Source organism: Musca autumnalis, unplaced genomic scaffold (assembly GCF_047663935.1).
Source record: "Musca autumnalis isolate F117 unplaced genomic scaffold, ASM4766393v1 scaffold_1, whole genome shotgun sequence".
NCBI classification, from domain to species: domain Eukaryota; kingdom Metazoa; phylum Arthropoda; class Insecta; order Diptera; family Muscidae; genus Musca; species Musca autumnalis.
In genome coordinates this window covers 201,812,002-201,838,521 of record NW_027411644.1, presented here as the reverse complement: position 1 = coordinate 201,838,521, position 26,520 = coordinate 201,812,002, and the positions used below count along the sequence as shown (strand labels likewise).

General features: G+C 33.9%; 1 protein-coding gene across 1 annotated transcript in view; it reads right to left on the bottom strand.

Moving 5' to 3' along the window:
* LOC141390190 (uncharacterized) overlaps positions 1-24,833 on the bottom strand; it is a 100,786-nt gene extending 75,953 nt beyond the window's left edge. Inside the window, exon 1 of the mRNA XM_073962927.1 lies at positions 24,243-24,833. Coding sequence (XP_073819028.1) covers positions 24,243-24,251 — 9 coding nt within the window. The 5' untranslated portion in view covers positions 24,252-24,833. The remainder of the gene's footprint in view (positions 1-24,242) is intronic.
* Positions 24,834-26,520: the final 1,687 nt, after the last annotated feature.

Sequence of the window (26,520 nt, the reverse complement as noted above, 5' to 3'; positions counted from 1 at the left end):
CTCCAACAGAAATCTCAATTCCACATTTCAGGATTCTAGGTCTATCCGTTGACCCAAATCCAAATTATACCAAATTTATTGCTTTTCGTATCCCTAAGTACGAATTTCCAAAACTAACACCATCTTAAACCCCAACAGCAAGCTTAATTTTCAATTTATTATTCCAGCTCTGTTCGTTCACCCAAATCCAAATTTGGTACTTTTTGTACTCATAAATACGAATTTTCAAAACTACTTCCATTTTACACTCCAAATGTAGCCTACGAAGTACGAATTTCCAAATTATCTCAATCCCATACTCTAACATCAAAGCTAATTCGAAATTTCAGGGTTCTATCCGTTCACCCTAAATCCAAATTTAGTTCCACTTACTACTTTTCGTAAATTTAAGTACAAATTTTCAAAACAACTTCCATTCTACAATCCAACAGTAGCCAGTGTTATACTCCAGCAGCAATTTTTATTCCAAATTTCAGAAATTCAGCTCTATCCGATAACCCAAATCTTAATTGTACCAAATTTATTACTTTTCGTAACCCATAACAACGAATTTCCAAATTGTCTCCATACTACAACATCAACCTTAATTCAGAATTTCAGGATTCCAGCTCTATCCGTTTGCGCAAATCGTAATTGTACCAAATTTAATACCATTTAGTACTTCTCGTACCCATAAGTACGAATTTTCAAAACTACTTCCATTCTACTCTCTAATATCAGCCTTAACAAAAATTTCAGGATTCCAGCTCTATCCGTTCGCCTAAATTATAATTGTACCAATTTAGTACTTTTCGTACGCATAAGTACGAATTTTCAAAACTACTTCCGTTCTACTCTCCAACAGTAGCCTTAGTTCAAAATTTCAGGATATCAACTCCATCCGTTCGCCCAAATCGTAATTTTTCCAAATTTAGTACTTTTCGTACCCATAAGTACGAATTTTCAAAACAACTTCCATTCTACCCTCCAACTGCAGCCTTAATTCAAAATTTCAGGATTCCAGGTCTATCCGTTCAACCTAAATACAAATTGTATAAAATTAAGTAACATTTAGTACTTGCCGTACCCATAAGTAAGAATTTTCAAAACTACTTCTATTCTACTCTATAACAGCAGCCTTAATTCAAATTTCAGGATTCCAGCTCTATCCGTTCGCCCAAATCATAATTGTACCAAATTTAGTACCATTTAGTACTTTTCGTACCCATAAGTACGAATTTTCAAAACTACGTCCATTCTACTCTCCAACAGTAGCTTTAACTCAAAATTTCAGGATTCCAGCTCCTTCCGTTCGCCCAAATCATAATTGTACCAAATTTAGTACCATTTAGTACTTTTCGTACCCATAAGTACGAATTTTCAAAACTATTCTCTACTACTCCAACAGTAGCCTTAATTCAAAATTTCAGGTTTCCAGCTCTTTCCGTTCGCCAAAATCATAATTGTACCAAATTTAGTACCATTTAGTACTCTTCGTACACATGTTTACACTTTTCCTAAACCACCTCCTTATGTCAACTGTACCTTTTAACCTCGATTCTCACACCAAATTTCAACCTTTAACCTTTATCCGTTCACAAAATACGAATTGGTACCAAATTTAGTACACTTTAGTACTTTTCGTACACTTATAGTTCGAATTTCTAAAAACCCTTTCCTACACCCCATCAGTGACCATCATTCCAAATTTCAAAGTTCTAGCTCTACCAGTTCACCAAATACAAACGGTACCATATTTAGTACTTTTAGTACTTTTCGTACCCTTCCAGTTCCAATTTCCAAAAACCCAGCCTTATCTGACACCTTCGGACCAAGAGTAATCCACTCCCAAAATTTCAGGATTCTAGCTTCAGCCGTTTCGTCTGGGCGTTGATGAATCAATCAGTCAGTCAGTCAATCACTTTACTCTTTTATTAATATAGATATGAAATTCATTAATTTAATTATATATCGAACAAAATTGATGCATTTTATAAAGACTACACAAACCTTTGGATATTCATGCTCATTACTTATACAAACACATTTTTACATAACCTATATTTTGGGATGATAGGTTTTAATAAAGTTATCTCACACCAAATTTGCTCTTCGCAATATTTTGTTCAAACTTAGATGAATTTCGAAGATGGACCATATTAGTTCAATCCTTCCGGTCCTTCTGGTACCGACCCCATAAAGTTGAAAATTCCCTTCGCCTTGATGAAATCATGGTATTGTAGGGATCAGCAAATTTTGATGTTTGTTTTGTGAACATTCTGTACTGGAGAGTGATATAAAGCTAAGCTATTGGGGGAATACTTTAGACTTAACTAGTCATATGAGATTAATTCTTCAACAACAACAAAACAAATGAAATATTCTTCACGAAAATGGTGAGCTTGATAGCTCTTAACCCACTTAAAGCCACTGCGCTGTTGTCCCAACCTGCGATAAAAATCGAAAACTCAGTATCAGCAAATGTCAGCGACAATTCAGCAAATTGTTTCTAAACATATCATATTTTAATATTCCGATAATGTTTTTGTAATTTTTAACGGCACTTGAGACAGCAAAACAGAAGAAATTGGCATTTTTATATGAAATATGAACGATGTAAAAAACGTCAATAATATTGTGACTTCTTATAAGGCAAATAACTAAAAATTTGAAAGTTAAAATTATTTTTTTTTTCGAAATGGAAGTTTTATTTAAAGTGTTTTTAATTATTTTACAAATGATTCGCATAAAATGGACTGGAAATTAAATATTCAAAAATACTAACAATGCCTCTGGTCGTTCTAGTGACTTGTGCAGTATTGTTGTGTTTTGTTGTTTAGTGTTCTAACTAGTATTTGTTTTTTCGTTGAAGATTTAGATATTTTTGTTTTGGTAACTACTTATGAGTGTATAGACGTTTTCGGACCACTAAGAACAGCATAACCAAATTTCAACCAATTTGGTCTGAAAATGTAAATAAAAACTTCAAGGAACTTGAAACCCGACGGTACCGTTTATGGGCGATAACAAAATCTGGACCCATGTCCACACTTTTTGTTTGGAAAGTTTTCTGGTCAATGAGAATTCCAAATACCGAATTGCAGTCAATTCTCATCTATGAACATTGCAGAATCCGCAAAAACTTCCCAGGTATAAAAACCTTTCATTTATATTTAGTTAGGCGCACCGTGAAAGTACATCAAGTTCCAAGAAGTTCTATATCGACAAAACAGTCGGGTATCTCCTTTCCAAATCTAAGAGCTTTTCAATGGTCGTTTTAAAATGTTTACTCCCTGTTTCGTGACTGCAAGAAACCTCAAATGTCAAATTACAGGTAGTTCAGTCAAATATGTAGCAAGAATCATCAAACTATCTAAAATCGGGAGATACTGTTATATGGGGGCTATACCAAAGTACCAATGTTTGGTGGAAAATTTTCGTGACAACTGTGAACCTCTAATGTCAAACTACCCCTACTTCAATAAAAAATGTGGCTAAAATGGATATTCCGGAGGTATCGTTATATGGGGGCTACCCCAAAACATGGACTTTAAGGATATGACTTTTTTAGAACCTCACATCCCTCTATAATTTTTTTCAGATATATAATTGAAAATAAACTTTAGAGCCACATGAGATAACGAAACTGACATAACAGTTGTTTCTCACTAATTTTCTTTAATTCTGAGAATCATAAAAATGTTGTAAACTCTTTGATCAATGATATAATTTCTTAACAAAAAAAAAAAAATTTCAAAGTGGTATGTGCAAGACCTTTTTCAATATTTGAATGGAATAAACGTTATTTTAGTTATTAGTAGACTTAGGGCCAATATTATATGTATTCTTTTACTATCTGATGGATTTGAAATCGCAAAATAAACCAATTTGGAGGCATTAAGAATATAATTTTTACATAGAAAGGTTATGCTAAGAAGCAATCATCGCTTTTAACTTAAAGTTAAACGGAACGCAATAAATCTGTTCGGTAAATCCAAACTATAACAAAAGAAGACTTATAATAACATAAGTTTTGAGAACATTTTTTATACCTTCCACCATAGTATGGAGGGTATATTAGTTTGTTTTTCCGTTTGTAACGCATTGAAATACTAATTTGCGACCCTATAAAGTATATATATTCTTGATCAGGGTAAAATTCTGAGTCGGTACCCCCGATTTACGGTATTTAGCTACATTTTCAGCCCGATTTAGCTATAATTTGACATTCAGGGTTCTTAAGTGTCAATAAATTTATATAACGAAAGTTGTGGACATAGGTCCACGTTTTGGTATAGCCCCCATATAACGGTGCCCCCGGATTTACGGTATTTTGACGTTTTTAGCTACATTTTCAGACCGATTTAGCTATAATTTGACATTTAGGGTTCTTAAGTGTCAATAAACTTATATAACAAAACTAGTGGACATAGATCAATGTTTTGGAATAGCCCCCATATAACGTTACCGCCCGATTTCAGGTATTTTGACGATTTAAGTCGCATTTCTAGACCGAATTAGCTATAATTTGATATTTAGGGTTCTTAGTGACCAAAAAACTTATATTCGAAAAAAATATGAGCATAGGTACATGTTTTGGTATAGCCCCATATAACGGTACCTCCTGATTTTCGGTATTTTGAGATTTTTACCTACAAGTTTTAACCGAATTAGCTGTAATTTGAACATTTGACATTTGAAGTTCTTAGTGGTCACCACACCTCTCCACCAAAATTGTCTGAAATTTTGGGAAAATGTGTATTTTGTTTGTAGGCAGGTCAAGTTCGATGATGGGCTATATCGGTCCACGTTTTGGAATAGCCCCCATATAACAGTACCCCCCGATTTACGGTATTTTGACGTTTTTAACTAATATAACAAAAGTTGTGGACATAGGTCCACGTTTTGTTATAGCTTCCATATAAAGGTACCCCCGATTTATGTCATTTTGACGTTTTTAGCTACATTTTCAGGACGATTAAGCTATAATTTTACATTAATGGTTCTTAAATGTCAATAAACTTATATAACTAGTGGATATAGGTCCATGTTTTGGAATAGCCCCCATATAACGTTACCGCCCGATGTCAGGTATTTTGACGTTTAAATTCACATTTCTAGACCGGATTATCTATAATTTGATATTTAGGGGTTTTAGTGACCAAAAAACTTATATTCGAAATAATTATGAACGTAGGTCCATGTTTTGGTATATACCGGTACCTCGGTATAACGGATTTCGGTATCCCCATATAACGGATTTTCGGTATTTTGAGGATTTTACCTACAAGTTTTAACCGAATTATCTGTAATTTGAACATTTGACATCTGAAATTTTTAGTCGTCACCACACCTCTCCACCAAAAATTGTCAAGAAAGGTCGATGTATTGATAAAGCTCCCATATAAAAGTACCTCCCGATTTTCAGTAATTTGATGATTTTAACTACAATATTAAACCGAACTAGCAGTAATTTGACATTTGAAGTTCTTAGTGGTCACAACACCTCTCCATAAAAAGTTGTCAACATAGGTCCATGTTCGGATATAGCTCCCATATAACGGTACCTCCCAATTTTCAGTAATTGGCAATCTTAGCTAAAATTTTTAACCGAACTAACTGTAATTTGACATTTGAAGGTTGTAGTGGTCACCACACATCTGCATCAACAAGATAGCCCCAATATAACGATACTTTCCGATTTTCGGTACTTTGAGGATTTTACTTAAAATGTTTAACCGAACGTAGGTCCATGTTTTGGTATAGCCCCAAAACAAACCTCCCGGTTTTCCGTACCTTAGCTTTATTTTTTGGACGAACTTTCTGTAATTTGAAATTTAAAAGCCAACAAAAATTTTTCATTTAAGTTCATATTTTCGTATAGCACACATACCTCCGAACTAGCTGTTAATGACATTTGAAGTTCCCGAATGAAACATTTTATGTACATTATCTGACATTTTAACGTACCCACTTAAAGTTGGGGACAGGAATGAAAACTAATTATTCCATTTTAGTTCAGAATATTTTACGTTAACGTTTTTTTACTTGTTTTTGCAAGGGTATTGCTGTGCAAAGAGAGCTAGCTTCGCCATATGATGATTGAGCTTTGAAATTTGACATGACTTAAGCCCTTTCAATGATGTTTGTGGATCCACGTTACCGTCATTTGAGTTTATATATTCACATCATCAATTCACGCCCACATTAAATGGAATTTCTCATAGAGGATAGTATGAAAAGTTTGGAAATCCAAGCATATACGCCATTTTTAGCATTCTGATTGTTAGTGATACTGAGTTTAAATGTATAAGATTACCACAGAACAAAGTAGGTTATAGAAATACTATACACGCTTTGGCCTCAGTACGGCATAGGGCCAACGAAAGCCTCCTAGAAAGTAAGTGTTAAGGACATTGGCATAGGTCTTACATAGCAGTACCACACTTGAGTTCTTTTGAAGCATTAGCTAACGGGTTTCCTCTTAAATAATTAAAACAAAGGTAAGCGCAGCGTTACGTAGGGTAGCATGGGGCAGCTTCGCCACTGTTGTGCTTACGCCAGCGCCGATTTAATTGATGCTACATAAAGATCATCTACAACTTTCTCTTTGGTGATCTTTATGCAGCTTCAATAAAATCGGCGCTGACGTATAAAAATTTCGTTGTTAAAAGAAATCAGCAAAATATTGCAATAATGTACTGTCGTTAAGACTTAACGAACCGAAAATGAAGAAGTTACAGAATCGCTACAGATTACATTTTTCGAATTCACCAAATAGAAGCAAAGATATTTGTCATTAAAATAAAAGATTCAAAAATTTCTTGTTCCATAGAAGCGGAGATCTAAATGGACAGACAAGCAGCAGAGCTTCTTATTCTATATCTTTTCTATATGATCGCTTTTGGTCAATTGGGATCAACTAAAAGCTCAGAATGTCTTTTTAATATTGGTCACATTTGTTGAAATTCTTTCGTGACATTGCAATTCATTTGAAATCGAACAAAAAAATTGGGTGTATTACCGACTCCGTTGTTCAATTTTACGAAAAACCTGGGCAAAACTCTAAAAATGAATGAACTTTGACCTAACCTTGGGTTCATAGAAGTTCTTTGGCTGACGACATCCACATAAAATCTCACCAATGTTTCTTCACAAGTATTACAAATAAAAATCTTCATAAACTCATTTTTAATGTAAAATATTTAAGTGGGAAAACTTGTTTAAGTAATAAACTGAGGAGGCCATTAGAGACAATTAAAAAATCGTCAATTTTTTAATTTTCTCTAATGGCCTCTTTAATTTATTACTCAAAAAAACATTGTCCGTGCTTAAATATTTTACATCAAAATAGTTTTTAGTTTGCAATATTTAAATTGTATTTTTTAATTGTTTGGACGTTTCTATCATGCAGTGAGAATGCTATAAATGAGGTAAATGTGTAATAATCAGGGTTTCGGAGTCGGAGTCGGAGTCTACGAGTCGGAGTCGAGCAATTTTGCTGGAGTCGGAGTCTGAGTCGAAAAAAATAACTCGACTCCGACTCCGGGCAAAATTTTTTTCACGTTATAGAAATGTAACATTAAAATTGGAACAAGAACATTTTTAAAAAAATCATTATTTATTATGGCCTTCTAACAAAAGTCTATTGGTATTCTCATCTTGTTTTTATGAGAAGTTATCCTTGTCTTCTATTAAAGACATTGTGGCCTCTATGGGAAATCTTACTGAATACCCTGTGACACAAAATGAAAGTCAGGATCTGATGGTCGAAAAATTCCTTTTCGGAATGAAAACCCCAATTGAAAACCCCAAAGGGTCCCATAGCTGAAATTTCTGAGTTATGACATAATGAAATTTTTGATTGACCCCTATCAATCATTGAGAAAATAGCTTTATATATCTATTTGGATATATTCTTTCATCATTTTTAGATGTCATGTTTTCAGTTAAATAGCATAAGGGACCTTTCTTTCGAATATGCTGTCCTTTTCTACAAAAATGTTCCACCGAAAATTATATGTAGGTTTCCCATATCCAAGAAATCGATATTGTCACGTTTTCATTATCCTTTATCAGTTTTACCCATTACTTTCTCAAAAAAATCGTATGTTTATGTATTTCGGTAAAGTTCGCATAATCTATTAACTATAATGAAATTCGGATGGTTACGCTTCTGCATTAGGGCATCATAAATTCGTTGTTGGTCAACGACAAATTCATCGCGCCATAACCCAGATGTCTGACAAACGGCGAATCTTTCTTCTAGGATTCATTATATACTCAATGAGAGCTTTAGATGTAGACATTCAAATAACCGGATCTGTCCGCCAGGAACAGATATATGTATGTAGTTCATGTGTATCCGAGTTTTCTACACAATCAATAGCTTATACGAAATTCAATGAAATAGATAATCATATAGTTTTTCATGAAAAGGGATCGGGTAAAAGTGATAAAGGACAATGAAAATGTGACAATATCGGTTTCTTGTACAACATTTTTGTAGAATATTTTCATGCACGAAATCTTATTTTTCAGTTCCGGAAAACATCCATCTGCCTACGTGCTGGGTGGTGTCCGCAATATATCTCAAATATTTCAATAAAATTATCCACTCCACACCAAAGTTCAAAATGTGAGTGCTGAACTTTAGTTTAAGGGGTGATCCCTACTTATAAATTTCAGAAAAAATTAGAAAGTACAAATAGCATATAATGTGGTCAAATGTTTAAGTCGATCGGAACAATATTGCCTTAGTATGAGAGTTGGATGGGAACAATTTATTTTATTTTGTATGCAGCATATAAACCTTGTTTTTCTCGAAATCGGCCACAAAATTATATGACTATTGGTTTATTAGTTTTAGAGCTAGAGTTGGCACCGCAAAATGCTTTAATAAAAACAGGGTTTCGTAGACTGCCTCTAAACTTCGTAATATTTTTCTCTCTCAGATGAAGAAAAAATCTGCCAACGTGTTACGCAGTTTTCTCGGAAAAACATCATGAAAATTTGATTTTATTGAGTTTTACAACTGGGGGTCTCCTTTTAAGGCTAAGCACACTAAAATGTTGGTTTACATCCAGTTTGAAACTTGCATGTAGTCCTTATGATTTGTATTGTCCCTTCATTTTCACATATTTTTTTCTTTAAAGATTTTCTCACGCGGAAGAATTCCGTTAAGAATATACTCGTCCAAAAAAAGGAAAACCGACAGAAATTTTCGTAAGATTCGGCAGAAAGGATATTGATACGATCGAATGTATTCGAACAAATGCATTTGTAAGGAAAAACTAAAACATTAGCCTATATTGGCCAAAATATAGGAAAAAGTTAAAAATTTTTGAACATTTTATTCATTTTTAGTGGTATAGGAATTTACGCTCGGAGTCGACCCGGAGTTGGAGTCGGAGCCGGAGTCGTGAAAAAAACTCGTCCGGAGTCGGAGTCGGAGTCGAGCCAAAAATACCTCGACTCCGAAACCCTGGTAATAATAATTTGCAGATCCACATTCGCTAAATGGAAACATTTTCTTTGTTCTAATAGCTCAGTCAAAATAGACATGCGTATAAGGCCAAATAGCAAAAATGTCCACAAAGCTGAATGTGGTGGAGAGCTAGGGTTTACCATTAGAAGCAACGTCCTAAAAGTCCCCATCGATCCCTTATGCGCAAAAAAAGTTATTCGGGGTCAAAAATCTAATTTTAAGGGTTTTTAGTTTTTCGGATTTATTTTTTGAAAACGGTTTATCTAATCAATTTTTCATTTTATTGTCTTTTGCTTTTTGGGGTATAATTGTTTAAGTTATGTTTGGTTCAAAATTGATTATGCAGTTTCACCCAAAATTTGGGGCTATTTTTTATAGTGCCTTTTGGGTTCATATTTCCTGGAGCCGTTTTTCGCGGATCCGTGTTTCGTGTACAAGTCCATGCTTTCTGTCATAATGGTAAATCATCTATAAAAATTCCAAAAAAGGTTTGTTCTCGTTGGATACCGCACAACTCGAAATTTCTGGCCGAAAGTTTTTAGACTCAAAGAAGACTAAATAACAAATTTCCAATACTTCGTTAAGATAATGTGGCTAAAACCTTCAAAATACCGAAAATCAAGAGGTACGCTACCTATGGGGGATATAGGAAGACTTGGACCAATACTGATAATTCTCTTCTGGAATATTTTATAACCCAATAGAAGACTAAATAGCAAATTTCAGTCAGGCCACAACCTTCAAAATACCGAAAATTGTGAGGTACAGTTCTATATGAAGCCGTGTACCTATACCGACAAACTTAGAGGGGAAAGTTAAATACCCCCACCGAAAACTAAATACCAAATTTTAGCCATTTATGTGGGTTATTGTGGCACAACCTTCAATATACCGAAAATCGGTGGATACCGTTTTATGGGGACTATATTAAGGAGTGGACCTGTACCGACAAATTTCATACGGACATTTGTATACGTCAAATGAAGACTAAATGCAAAATTTCAGCCATTTCGGTGGAATTTTGAGGCCACAACCTTCAAAATACCGGAAATCGGGAAGTTATGTTCTATGGAGGAAATACGAAGGCGAACACCTATACCTACAAATTACCTATGGAAAGTTTTATGCCCCCAATGAAGACTAAGTACCAAATTTTAGCCATTTCGGTGTGATAATGAGGCTAAAACCTAAAAAACCGAAAATCGTGTGGTACAGTTCTATGGGGGCTACATGGAAACGTACACCTATACCGACGAAGTTCAGTCGGAAAGGTTTTTACCTCAAACCAAGACCAAATAACAAATTTTAGACATTTTGGTGGAATATTGAGGCCACAACTTTCAAAATACCGAAAATTGTGAGGTACAGTCTTATGGGGGCTATATGAAGCCTTGTACCTATACCGACAAACTTAGAGGAGAAGTGGAATACCCCCAACGAAGACTAAATACCAAATTCTAGCCTAGTTCTAGGGTTATTGTGGCAGACACTTCAAAATCCGGAAAATCGGTGGGTGCCGTTTTATGGGGAGTATATTAAGGCATGGACCTGTGACCTATAATAGTGAGGCCACAACCTTCAAAATACCGGAAATCGGGAGGTACCGTTCTATGGGGGCTATACAAGTCTAGGCAACACGAAGTGTCGCCAGGCGACAGTTTGACATAGACCATGTTTTGTGCTGTTTACAGTGACTTGCAAAAATCACTTTTCAAAAAAAAAAAAGGAATTTACTTGTGAACATTTTTGCCCTATAATTTTTCACAACTTCCGAAACGAATAATCACGGCAAGAGTGCATCGATCAAATTGTATCTTTGTATGTCGATAAGGGGCCACCCTATATCACTATGAAAAACTAGCTTAATGAATTCAATCGTGGCCGACACTCGCAAAAAATTAAGGTCGTGAGGGTCGCACAAAATAGGACGTTCTGGCAGAAAAAAATTAAGCCGTGTGTAAGCGGATAATGCAAGATCGCCATGTTATATAGAGGCATCCTGGGCTTTTCTTCCACCGACTAATATTTGATATTGCATGAACACCTGGCTGCAAAAATGGATATTTTTCGCTAGATCCAGTAAAATTGGTCAATCGCTCAAAAAAGGCTCTTGTGGATATGTGCAAAGAAATTTTGAACAAAAATAATCGCGGTGCTTCAAACGACATTTATAAGATGCTCACAGACGACGAATGTTGGATCTATGCTTAGGAGCCCGAAACAAAACAAGAATCGGCCGTTTGGGTCTTCGAAAGCGAGCCAAATCCAACGAAAGTTCTTCACGGAAGAAGCACTTCGCCTGTCGCCTGTTTCTTCGGCAAAATGACCGTGTAGTGACTATACAGCTTGAAAAATGTACGGGTAATTCTGAGTGTTACACTAGAATTCATTTGCCTGAAGTCTCCTGAGAAATTCGAAAAACGAACAAGAGAAGACGAATCGTTCTGCATCATGATAATGCGAGCTCACTCACATTGCGCCGTACAACCTTGGGGATCCCATGACTTCATTTTATTGCAGCACATCAAGAAAAAAAGCGTGGTGAACGATTTTCGTCGCCAGAATATGCTTTAAAAGCATTAAAAACAATGTTCTGGAAGTGTCTCAATGAAGCCACAGAAAACAAGCCAACAAATGGTCGCATGTCATACTGTCCTGCGTACGCTTAGGATAAAAACTGCCAAACTTTAAAAAAAAAGTCAAATGACGCCCAGCGACACTGCGTGTTGCCTATTCCGGAAGGTTTTCTAATGCCCCTCGTATGAAGGCGTGGACCTATACCGACAAATTTCATATGGAAAGACTAAGACAAAGCGCCAAATTTCAGCCATTACGGTGGCTAAAACCTTCAAAATACCGAGCATCGGGTGGTACCATTATATAGGGGCTGTATCTAAACGTGGACATGTACAGCCTATTTACAATACTAAACAGCCTAGGAGTAATAGAAACATCTACACCAAATTAAAAAGCTCTATCTTAAAAACTGTGAGCTGTATCTTGGTTTCAGCGACGGAAGGACTGACTGACAGACGGGCATGGTTATATCGACTTAGAATTTTACCCTGATCAAGAATATATAAACTTTATAGGATGAATATTTCGATGTGTTACAAACGGAATGACAAATTTAATTATACCCTCCACATTATGGTGGAGGGTATAAAAACATACGATGATGGAGATTTAAAAGACGTTTATTAGGGTTATGACTTTTTGACATTTTTTCTCCAAAATGATTTCATGTAGTGAGAATGAATGAACTTTTGCCTATTAATGGCTAAAATAACATGCATTCCGCTTATAAAAAAGGTATAAAAAAGGTTCCGCACAAACCACTTTGGATTTTTTTTTTTTGAAAAAATTCTATGAAATGAAAAAAAATGTTCTCAAAAAATTATTTCCTGTTGCACGAATGTATGGTCTTTTACCTATTAATGACTAAAATAACTTTTAGTCCACTTAAATTTTAAAAAAAGATATATAAAATAAAATTATATATAATATAAAATGAGATATATGGTATAATACTATAATATAATAATAAAATATAATAATTATCGAATCGCTTTATAATTAAGATTATATGTAATTTTTGTTAAAAACTCATCAAAATATTATACAGGGATATGAGGTTGTAAAAAAGTCTGCAATCGACCATGAAGGTCTTCGAAGACGAGCGAAATCTTGCGAAAGAATCACTTCGATGCAAATGGTCGCATGTTCATCCGCTAAACTGACTATGTGGCTATTATACAGCTTTGCCTGTAGTCTCCTGAGAAATTCGAAAAACGAATAAGAGCAACGAAGAAGAATTGATGGGTCTTCCACCGTACAGACCTGACTTGGAACCCAATGACTTCATTTGATTGCCGCATCAAGGGAAAAAAGGCATAGTCAACGATTTTTGAAGCGTTCAAAAAACATGTTTTGGAGGTTTTTCAATGGGAGTGGAAAAAGTGCTAGAACAATAGGTTTAAGCGCATGAAAAATTGTATAAATCATGCTCGAGACTATTTAAGAAAACAATAAAACTCTTTTTGATGGTAAATATTCGCGTTTTCATTTTTAGGCCAGAAAGTTATGGTGCAGCCTTCGTATGCACCGGAAACAAGAAAGGCGGCTAAATATTCCACTGTCTTACTCCTCTATGATATAACGTTGGAGTTAAGTACTTTCATTACTGAAGGAAAACTGTGTAACTAATATTGCATGTTTTATACATATTTATTGTGGTGTAGGGTATCATATAGTCGGCTCCGCCCCTCTTTGTTCTTTTTCTTGATACCACTGAAGTTTTAAAGGAAAAATTTTGAATTTTAGCAATTTTTCATTTGGACTTAAATTACATCTGTAATTAAACATTTGACCTTGACGGTTTAATAGAAGAAAATTAAGAAATATTATAATTTAAGCCATACCCTTCCTGTGACGAAAAGATGACAACACGAGATTATCTGTCGAGTGTTATAAATGTTATTTCGTTAATTTATTACCTAGTAATTAGCATCAATAACGTCGCAAAACGCACAACTCCATACAAAAACAACAAGAGTAAGATATGAATAGATTATGTAAACATCCACAAATAATGAAAAGTGAAATTAAACAGACATTCGACATCACAAGCAACGCAACTCGTTCCAAAAATCATCTGCCGAATGGGCATGGTGGGTACTGGAATTTTAGCCACAATTATGCGGATACCAAGCAGGCAAAAAATGCAAAAAACACGTTAATAATGATAATCATATTTTGAAGTAAGCAGTCAGGCGGGCAAATATTTGGCTAAAAAAACAAAATTTCAAAAATTGCATAATTTACCAAACATGAGAAGAAGAATCAGCAATGGAAGTAGTCATTCATCAATGTAAATGTAAAATAAATAAAACATATACACGAGGCAGGGTTGTAGTTGTTGTATGTACACATGTATGTATGTACATTACCCTTGATTTCTGCAATATAAGCGATTTCACTTTATACACAATATTTAAGGCCATGCCTATAATGAAAGACGACTTGGTTGCAGTGAAAATTATTCTTATAATTACTTAGGGACTTACAGTATGAATTCGAAGTAAAGTCGATGATTTTGACTAAAAATGTTCGAATGTTAAATTTTACGTATGTATAAAGATGGGAATATTTGGTCCTTTATGTTGTCCTATGAGATGTCAACATTTCAGTTTTATATAGCAAAGCCACTAAAGAGTATTCTAAAACATTTATTTCCAAAGTCAGGTTTTCTTTTTTTACTATTTGAATTCTTTGAAAATTAACAATACTGAGGACATTTTTTTAATTATTACTTTAAAATGATAAGGCTTAATGTTATTGAGTTGTTGTTTTAATATTCTATTAATTTTATTTATACCATACCGTCATGAAAACCTTGGCTATAACCGATTACCACTCACACTTGACCCTAAGTTTAATTTAATTTGCTTTATTTAAAACACTAAATGGCAGAGTTAAATAATTTTCCTTTAATCTTCAAATTTCCTTTGATAATGTATTCGTTGGGTTTCAATTTAGTTTTTGTGTACATATAATACTTTCGACAAAGCTCAATAAATAATTGTTTCACATCTTGATATTATTGTGGTTTATTATTTATAATTATTATCAGAGTTTTGGTTTCCATTACAAATTGTGGGAGTTTCTTGTCTGTGATTATTTTGTGCGATTATTTGGTTACTGTTAATGTCTGGCGGTATCTTGATGGTAATGTCGGTCACTTCATTAAAAGTTTATTGTATTAAATTTCCGTCCACACAAAAAGATTTAAGGGAACGTGTGACAATATGTCTTCTTTAGAGAAATACAACAATTAGTGCAGTACATGTTTAAATCTTTTACGAAGCGTAATAGAATAAAATGTGGTATGGAAATGTAGTGCTTAGCATTGAAGATGTGAAAAAGGTACTTCACATGAAAAACGCAAATAATTAAAAATGGTTTAGAAATACCCATTAAATTTTTCAAAATACTCTTGCTTAATCCAAGTGCCTTTGGAATGAAAAACGTAATTTATACACATTTTCCTCGAATTTATATTTTTGAAGTCGGTGTCCACTCTAGCACGAAAACGACTGAACTAATATTTATATATATTTGTGGGCTTATTCAGTACATTAAAATTTTGGCTCTAAGTGAAGGAATTTTTTTAAACAAAATATTTGGCTGATTTATGACCAAAAATTACCCCTAATTTTTTGTTAAAAATCGAAATGATACCTGTGACAGTCAAGCATTTTATTAAAAATTCATATTTTTAAAATTACTTGGTTAAAATAGAAGATTATTATTAACCTAATAAGATCGAGCTAGAGAGGATATTGCTAAAATCTTTTCTTAAAAACAATGTTTGCCGCCTACCATTTGTCATAAATCTATGCGATATTTTTATACCCTCAGCATTTATGCTAACGAGGGTATATACACTTTCATACGGGCAAAATGTGCCTCATCGAAATAATGGTTTTAGACCCCAAGTATGTTCGAACGACATGTGGTTCAGACAATTTGAAGTTGATTTAGCCATGTCCGTCTGTCTGTACTGGTTGGAGCGCACGATAACTCTTGAACGGATCAACCGATTCGATTGTCCAATCTTAGTTAAAGTTCGAAGATGGGATATATCGGTCCACTCCTTCCGGTACCTCCCCCACAAAAGTTCAAAAATGTTCGGAAAAAGTGTGCGCACGATAACTCTTGAATGTATTGACCGATTTGGTCCATACTTTGCACATCGTGAAGCTTCTGCCAGACTTAAACTAGGTTCCAATATGGACTCAATCGGTCCACTCCTTCGGGTACCTCCCACACAAAATTTCGGAAAAGTTCAGTTTAGGACCTGTTTGCTCTTGAATCGCTTTGATTTTTGTTGTAACAACTTGTAATCACTGCCCTCCATACGACGGTACCGTATGTAGTGGTTGGAGAGCAGTATAACTCTCGAACGGATCTGCTGATTCGGTCCAAAATTAGGCCTTTGTAATATTTTGTCCAAACTTAGTTTAAGTTCGCAGATAAGCCATATCGGTCCACTCCGGGTACCTTCCACACAAAATTTAGGATAACTTCAGTTTCAGTTCAGAGATAGGAAATACCGGTCCATACTACCGTTACTTCCCCCCAATATTTAAAAAAAATATGTCACTAAAATGCTATGCCCGATAATTCTTGAACAGACTGAGGGTATATCTCTGTCGGCAAAGCCGACTGATACTTTTTTAATTGTTTTAACAGTCTTTGCTAGGCGGTCATTTGTCATAAATCTATGCAATGTTTTTCAACAAAAAAAAATTACCGAAAGTAGCTCCATATGTGCCCTTTCAGATAAAATACAGACGTACTAAAAAATATTTGGTATTTCCCTTGGAAAAATTCACAAAAAAATGAATTTTTTTGCTACACCCCCTTGTCGTTCAGCCATTCCATTCTTCATTCCTTAAATCTTCCATTAAAATGGCATTTATTCGAGAAAATTTGAATTGTTTGCTTAGAGGTAAGTCAGGGAAGAAATTCTATGGTATCTTACCTATTAGAGCAAACAGTCAGCACTTGGGTATAAAAATGTATCTTCAAGAATAATTTAAAAAATTATTTTGGCGGAGCTTAATAATGAGCTCCTAATAAAGTAAAGTTTTTTAATAAAATATTAAAACCATGACCCTCGGACTAAGTCTGACTATTAAAAAACTAGAAAAAAATTAAAATAAAATCCGTCAACCCAGATAAACACCAACGCTCTCATAAAACAGAATCAAATTTATTTAATTAAATTTGTTTTATGCTTTCACATATGATCTTCATTATGACAAATCTTTATTAGGGATCTAATTAGCGCTTTAAATATATAAGTGATGACTAGACATCGGATTTTAGCATGTTTTTTATTTCTTATCCGATTGGACTCAAATTTTGGATCTAGGCGTTTTGAGGGTCAATTTTTCGATATTTGGGGTCATATCAAAAATATGCAAAAAATATGCAAAAAATATGCAAAATATATGCAAAAAATATGCAAAATATATGCAAAAAATATGCAAAAAATAAATAAATATGCAAGTGTTTTTTTGACAAAAATCGTCAATTATATTTGGAAAATCATCAAAAAAGCATTCAAAATTAAGTTTTTTGACATTTAACATAGTTTTTTGCAGATTATTATGTTATTGAGACTCTCCAGATATTCCGCCACAGCAATAAATCTAGACTAACAAGACTTAAATCAATTTTCACAAGGTGAGAAAATGTCAAATAACCCAGCATTCCTATTACAACATAATTTGCTTCCTATACAAATGTAGATAGATAATGGAAAAATTTCAAAAACTCAATCAGAAATGTCAAAATCAACGTATGCAAATATGGTGATAGTTTCAAATCGGCCAAAATTGTCTAACAGAAAAACAAAGGAGCTAGAGTTAGTCATCGCTATTTTTGTTTAGATAAAAGCGCAATTTTTCTAGTTTTTGGAAATAGGGTTCGTTTTTAGTGCAAAATGGGAAAAAGTACTAAAGTACCATTTACGATTCCAGGTTCTGGAATATAACTATAATTAGAAGTATACGTTTTGAATATCCACATATTAGATTTGAATATATTTTATAGTGTTTAGTCCTATATTTGTGGTCAAAAAGCTTCTTTGGACAAATGCTCTAACTGCCGCTTTAATATTGATGACATGGTTTTAGTTTAATGCACTAAAAATACATAATTTTATATGTATATTGTACGCATACAACCGCTTAATGCAGAATTGGGAAATGTTCACTCCTCGGCGAAAAGTAATGCATTATTTTTAGATTCACTTTTGGCAGTTTTGTTGAGATGTGCATTATTTTATTGTTGTAAAATAATTTCAGCTTAATCTCGGGTTTTGTTGTTTTCAAATTTTTAAAAACAACAAGTTTTATTTATAGTGGGATGTGGTTAACATTGATATGAAGAACACCAAATGATTAGTGCAAAATGACATCACTCAGAAAAACCACACATTGGCTGGTAGTGGTAAAATAAGTCAAACCCTTGGAATTATCTTTAACATGGCAAAACCACTCAGATATTTCTGCTAGAAAAGCATTTGGAATGCTAAAAAATATAGTTCTTTCATTCCTGCTACAGGAAAACAATTTTGATAACACAGTCGAAAAGAAATTATACAATTAATTAACTTATACCTGACCGTGTACTCGATAATTTGAACTAATTATTACAAATGTTTCGAATTTGGACAGTTGTTTAATGGAGCAGTTGCTGTATACATTTTTCAGCAACATTTAGAAAAAATTGTCGAGTACAAGGATATAACACCTTTTATAACACATTAGTCTTGTTGTCTAGGATATAAATAAAATATTAAGAAAAATATTCGCCGCAATATTGTCATTAAAGTTGCCAAAGGCACTATACACCTAAAAGGCAAAGATTTCAAGGAATCTTAATTTTCAGAAAAAATTAAATTTCAAACCTTTCCCGTGTTTTGCTTACATCCTGATGTATACTTTAAAAACGTCATATTTCTAGCTCTACTTTCACAATCTTATTGGCGTTTTCTGTAATTTGGGAAAATTGAGTCTTGTTGCATGGTAAATTGGTAAAAAGTAAGGAAAGGAACAAATACGGGCAATGCCAATAAAAATGTCCGGATTGACGTATAGAAAAATCTCACTATTTTTAACACTTAGAGTACGTAGAGTATTGTATAACTACCACGAGTTATTTAATCATAGAAAATAAATTATTTTCTTTACTATTCGTTAATCCGTACAATTTGATAATTCGGACACCGCCGAAACCTGTATAATCGAGATTATACTGTATATATGGGTGCAATATCCAAATCTGAATCGATTCTTACCAAAATAAACAGGGATCGCCCTAGGGCAAAAAAATCTCCAATTTTTATGCGAATTGGCCTATAAATGTGACCTGTACTTTGTTTTCAAAATGACCTGGCCAGATGGATAAGTGCGAATCTATGCAGATAATCAAAAGGAACTGTGGGTCTCTTTTGTTTCCTTTTGCATGTTGCAAACTCATTCACTAAGACATAATACCCTTAGGGTATTAAAATATAGTTATAAGTGCAATCATGAATAAAAATTCCGTGCATAATTTGTTTCCTTTCCCAAATGTCACAATTTCTTTTCCATATTTATGATTGAGTTTTTGAACAAATTTGTATTAGAAAGCAACTTATGTTGTAATAAGAAGGCTGGGTTATAGGAAATTTTCTAAGTCTTTTAGTCCAGATTTATTGCTGTGTCGGAATAATAAATAATAACATAATAATCTGCTAAGAAATCGACGTTTAACGACAATAAACTTAATTTAGAACACTTTTTGATGACTTTCCAAATTTAATTTGACGATTTTCGTCAAAAAAATTTGTTGCATATTTTGCATATTTTTTGCATATTTTTTGCATATTTTGCGTATTTTTTGCATATTTTGTCTGTTCTGTTCGCAACGTACATCTGAAAATTGGGGACTACAATCTTTTTAGCCATAGGAAGAACGCTATTGCTTTTGGTGAAAATCGGTGGAGAGTTTATATATAGCTCCCATATATATTTTCACCCGATTTCAAGTATTTGCTGCATCAAACACGCTATATACGTCCAATTTGGATGAAATTTGAAATGTGTGACTGAATTCGTTCTAGAAATAAGTGTCCCAAATTATATCGAAATCGGTTCTGATTAGGATATAGCTCCCATATATATTTTCGGCCGATTTCACGTATTTTCTGTACCTGGAATGTGCGACTGAATTCGGTTTGGAAATAAATGTGCCAAATTATATAGAAATCGGTTAAGATTTGGATATAGCTCCGATTTATATTTTACATATTCACAGTGGTGTAGGGTATCATATAGTCGGCCCCGCCCGACTTTGATCGTTTTCTTACTGGTTTTCTTATAATCCAATGTGCGATTTGTTTTATTTTACCAAAAAAACAAAAAGTTGCATTTACAAACATTTGCTTTGTTATTTTATTTAGGAATTTATCTTAAACATCTTAAAAACATCTTCATTTTGCGATTTTAAAAATAGTTTAGCAATTATTGCACCGGCATTAGAGGGTATTACTTAATGTAGTTTTTTAGTACCCGCGATAGGTTTAACCATTGCATATCTTAAATTCAAATCCTTTTTCGTATTTAAATAATCATCTTCTTGAGAAAATATCACTTTAATATTTGGTAGATTAATCGGCTCGGATGCTCATTCATATAGTTTTCTAACTGTCGTACAATAATCGCTAATACATTTTCAAAATCGAAAAATATATCAGTTCTTAAAATGTAAACAACAAAATAAATGTTGAAAAATTTAATTTTTTATTTTTTTTTCGGCAAAATAACAAATGTTTCACACTGATATAAAGAACAAATTGTATTGGCAATATTTTAAAATTTAACAAGTGAGCAAGGCTATAGTCGGGACTGGGCCGACCATGTGATACCCTACACCACTACCCCTGTGCATTACATTTTCACTGGTAAAAATTTCTTTTAGGAATATAATCCGACTACCACGAAACATAATATGCCTCTTTCTCTCTGGGACCCCATAAGCAAATTTCGTGACCATCCTATCAAAATGGGGACCTGTAGAGTGATTTCAAAAAATGGAAGAATTGGATGCATTACGAACTATTGTGGTATCTCCCTTGTTTGACCACCTTCGCCAACCTATTTTACACCAATGTAAAGACATTATTTTCTTCTTCCATTGACAGGATTTGCCGTTGGAATACCCCTACTAGAAGCCGATATATTGACAAAGAATAACAATTTCAATTTGTCTCCACACTAATTTTTGCCCATTCCGACCCCTAAATATTATCCGACTATCATTAAAATCAATGGGCTTCTTCCTCTGTGGGGCCCCCGTCAACCCCCAAAATTTCGTGACTATCCGATCAAAGTTCCAACCTGTAGCTTGATTACACAAAAAGGAAAAATTGGATATATTACTGACTTTTGTGATATCTCGGTTGTTTGCCCACTTACGCCAACATACTTTACATCAATATAAAGGAGATCTTTTCTTCTTCCATTGACGGGCTTCCTTTTAGAATATTCCTACCAGAAGAAAAAACGTAGATTTTTTTCTCCACATAAGCTTTTTGCTTATTCCGACTCCTGCATATTATCCGACCATCACCAAACTTAATAGGCATCTTCCTCTGTGGGACCCGCAACAACTCCCAAAATTCGTGACAATCCGATCAAAATTGCGACCTGTAGCGTGATTACAAAAAATCGGAAAATGGGATGCATTACCGACTATTGCGACATCTCTGTTGTTTGACCACCTACGACAACCTACTTTACATCGTTGTAAAGATGATATTTTCTACTTTCCTTGCCAGGTTTTGCTTTTGATAAACCTCTTAAAGAAACAGAGATATTGGCTTTGAAATAAAACGTAGACCTTTTCTCCAAATAAGTTTTTGCCCATTCCAACCCCTGAATATTATCCGACCATCATCAGAATCAATAGGCTTCCTCCTCTGTGGGACCCCCAAAATTTCGTGACGATCCGATCAAAACTGCGACCTGTAGCGATTTCGAAAACAATTTAAAAATGGGATGTATTACCGACTATTGCTATTTCTCCGTTATTTGGCCACCTACGCCAACCTACGTTGCAGCATTACTATTACTACTTTCATAGTCAGGCTTTGCTTTTGGAAGCTCCCCAACCAAAGCTGTGATATTCGTCATTATAACTAAAATCGCAAAAATGAAAAGTTGGGTTGTATTAGCGACTATTGCGACAGGGACGTACGCAAAAATCATGAAAAATTCAAATGTTGTGTAGCGTTACGTAAAGCTATTTTAAGGGGTTATGGCCACTTATAAGCATCAGAAAAGTCATTCTCATGAATTTTTATAAGAAATCTATTAAACCTTGAGTTACCTTCTATTTTTTTTTTGTTTTTTTTTTTTTTTTTTGAAAAATCTTTCTGACAAATGCCCGCCTATAAAGCACTGTTTTTACTAAAGCAGTTTGCGGTAACCACTGTAGTTTGAAAAATAATAAACCGATCAGCATATATTTTTGTGGGATCATTACGAACCTAATAATCTTGTCCATTATCGAAACCGGATTAAAAAAACAATTTTTAAAATTTAAGAACAGTTTAAATCAAAATTTCGTTAAAAAAAACACTGTAAAAATTTATATTTTTTCGGAATTTGTCAGCAGTTTTTTAAAAACTCTCTCGGTTAAGCACATGTATTATGTGTATAATAGTCCCACAAAAACATATAAAGACCGGAGCATCCGTTTTCGAGCTACAGAGGGCACCGCTATCAATAGTGCCACTTCGAGGGAAAGACGTTTTTAGTTTCTATGCTACATACAAAACACAATAAATGTTTCCCTTCGAAAGCTAATATCTCGGTAAATTTTTGTCCGATGGACTGGAAATTTTGGCACATATTCTACATGTACTTTAAAATGAGCCAAAAAAATCGATTTTTCGAATTTTATATGAACTATTGGTACAAAGTATATAAATTCAATAGAAAGAATTCATAATATTTAGGATACAATTTTTAATGTTTACAGAGTAGGATATTTAGAATTAAAAATAGACAATATCGGGCCACGTTCGGTAAAGTCGCCATGTAAAATTTACGTCCCGTTTTAGGTATATTGAAGTTTTTAATCATACAGGCCCACGTTATAGTTTATAGCAGAATTTTACAACCACAAAGAATTGCCGTTGTCTTTGATATAGCAAGATTTTTACTATTTCGATGATCTTAGCCTAATTTTTAAGAATATCGCCTGCCGTTGTCGTTGATATGTTTCCAAATGAAAACATTAAGAAAAATTTAACAGTTTTGGAGATATGGTGCGAAATCTATAAAAATTATGGAATTTTTAGATATATTATAAAATATTATATTTAGGCAATAAATGTAGTTTTTCCAGTTCATTATTTGTCCAATTATTTTATTCTGGCTCTTATCTACAAATTTGCTTCAGAGGTCAGAAGAAGATTTGCATTGGTTTCATATATATAGCCCCGAGTTGCTTTAAAAAGTCGATATTTAACAATGTCTAGATGGGGCCATAAAATCCAAGCTGGATCTGACTCAACAAAGCGCAACTAAGGCCTTTGTACTTTGGGTCTGTACTTTCAAAAAATCCTCACTTCAAATTGTTTGCACATAATTACCTTAAAAATGTTGAACAGTGTAATCGTACTTTAATACTCAAAATATCAAGAAAATCAAAGAGTACAATCATTGATAAAACTTGATTTAAAATTTTAAATCGCGAAAATTGCATCCAAGACCACTGTGAAAAATTTTTTTCTATTTTTTATTATATAACTGATAAAACAAATAAAAATACAAAAAAAAAAATTAATCTAGTAGGACCAATATTAAAGAAGTTCTGAGTATTTCTTTGCATAAAGTTTTTGTAGAATTCGACTTTTTTGAAAATATACTGAAAAGCTTTGCTGATGAGCAGCATCAACACACAAAATAGTGAAAATCAAAAACCGCTTTTAGGAAAAGTGTCCGATTTCACTCAGAAATCCCCATGTATTTTCTCATTAGAACATTTTAATATATTTACTCCAGTCTATTAAGAAAATGATTAGATCCAATATAAAAAGAGGGATTTTCTTAGTACATTCTGTATATGGACTTTGTTACATACAGGTTATAATAACTGCAAAAATGGTTGATTTGGGAATATTTATTCTATTATAAAGCATAACTTTACTTACCAACTTCATGTTTAAAAAGTAAAATAATCCAATATTGGTGTTGTAAATTATCCAGAAGAATATGCGAAATCCAAAGCTAAGCTATTTTATAAGTTTAATTTTTTCACTTTGTTTTTTATTTCTATTTTTGTTTTCTTTAAAGGTGTTAATATTTTCAGCTCTAAATGCAGTTACATTCATTCATTAATTAACTAATGTATTCAAATTAATTTTCAAATTGCACATTTAACAATTATTCAATTTGAATTTAATTAAGACAAGACAACACTGCGACCATCTAGCACACACGCAAATCGGCGATTGAATGAAAGTTTTTTTCAGTTTGAATATTCGTTCGTTATTAATCAATTAACACCTGAAAAATTTCCCCAAGGAATTTTTCGATTTTGCTTTCGAACGCCAAACAAACCGAAACGAAAAAAACGTTACTAACCACTTATGCGTAAAATTTGAATAAGTTACAACTCGGGGGGTTTCTCTTCTTTAATTCTTGCGATTTAAAAGTTTTATGCACTGGCGGAATTTTTGTTTTTGCCAAAAAGAAGTAACCGCTTTCACACAACTCGACCGTTTGATTGTTCGTTGCAGACTGAGACTGCGCATAGTTCGGTACTTCCCTGAAATGCGGCAAAAAGCCTCAACTAACTCAAAGCGCACAAGATGTCAAAAGGTAGGCAGGCAGACAGACAGCAACAGCATTGGCAGAAGAAGAAGTAGAAATATAAAACCAAAACAAAAAGCATAAAATTTTGTTTTGATAATGGCGCTGATGATGATGAACATTTGACGGCAACTATGGAGTTGGCTTTTTTGTTAATTTCATCTTCTCTTGGTTTTTTTGGAGTTGAAAATGAACAATGAATTGTTGTGGTATTGTTTAGTGCTGCTAATGATGTTCAGTGCATCAATTCCAATGAAATGTTTAGATACATGTTGCTGTGTTTTGGGGTAAACACACTTCTCCAAACATTTCAGAAGTCCATGCAAATACAATGGGTGTTGGTCTCGCCCAAAGAAATTAGTGAATATCAGGGTTCAGCATCTGCATTAGTCTTAGCTGCACCGATCAACTGGAACAGAACATTCACTGAATATTAATTGCTAATAAGAAACTTATGTGTATATTTTGAATCTGAATTTTAGTGGACTCTAGCTATCCTGGTCCAATGACGCCTAACAATGTTTTTGCAACTCTGTCAAGGCATCAAAACATATTTAAAAGTACTTAACCCGTCAATGAATGAAATGCTTGCAACATTTCTAGAGTATTGCTAGTCACGTATAACTTCTGTATAAAGAAGGTGGTACCTTGCTCAATGCCCCATTCAGACTCGAAGATAAGAATGCGGTCTCCCTCCACCTCCTTCTTCTTCCGCTTGTAACGCATTGAAATAATCATTTGCGATCCTATAAAGTATATATATTCTTGATCGGGGTCAGGGACGTACGCAGGGGGCCCGTTTTCCTCGAAGTGGCACTGTTGAAAGCTTTGCCCACTGTAGTTCGAAAACGGGTGCTCTTCATATGTTTTTGTGGGACTATTATACACACAAATCTTGTGCTTAACCGAGAGACTTAAAAAAACTATTGATGGATGCAAAAAACAAAAAAAAAAAAAAAACTATACATTTTGTCGCTAAAAATGAAATTTCTATTTTAACAGTTAATATCAACAACTGTCAAAAACTATGCAAGATTTTTCAACAGAAAAATTCAGAAGGTAGCTCAAGGTGTGACTTTTCAGATGAAAAAAAAATCTTCTAAGAACCCTCTAACCTTCTAACCCCTTAAAAAAGCTTTACGTAACGCTACACAACATTATAAATTTTCATGATTTTTGGGCCCCACCGAAATTAAATCCTTCGTACGTCCCTGATCAGGGTCGATCTATGCATGCCATCACTTTATTATCCACAATAATGGAGATGGTACACTGAAATTTTGGGAAGATGCGTATTTTGTTTGCAGGCAAGTCAAGTTCGATGATGGGCTGCATCGGTCCACGTTTCGAAATAGTCCCCATATAACGGTACCACCCGATTTGAGGTAGTTTGTGGGTTTTAGCTATATTTTTTGACAGAACTACATGCAATTTAACATTTGAGGTTCCCAGTGGTCAGAAAATATCTCCACAAAAAATTGTCAACATAGGTCCATGTGTTGGTATAGTACCCATAAAAGGGTACCCCACGATTTTCTGTATTTTGAGCATTTTAGCTACATTTTTGGATCGAACTACATGAATTAAATATTTGAGGCTACTAGTGGTCAAAAAACA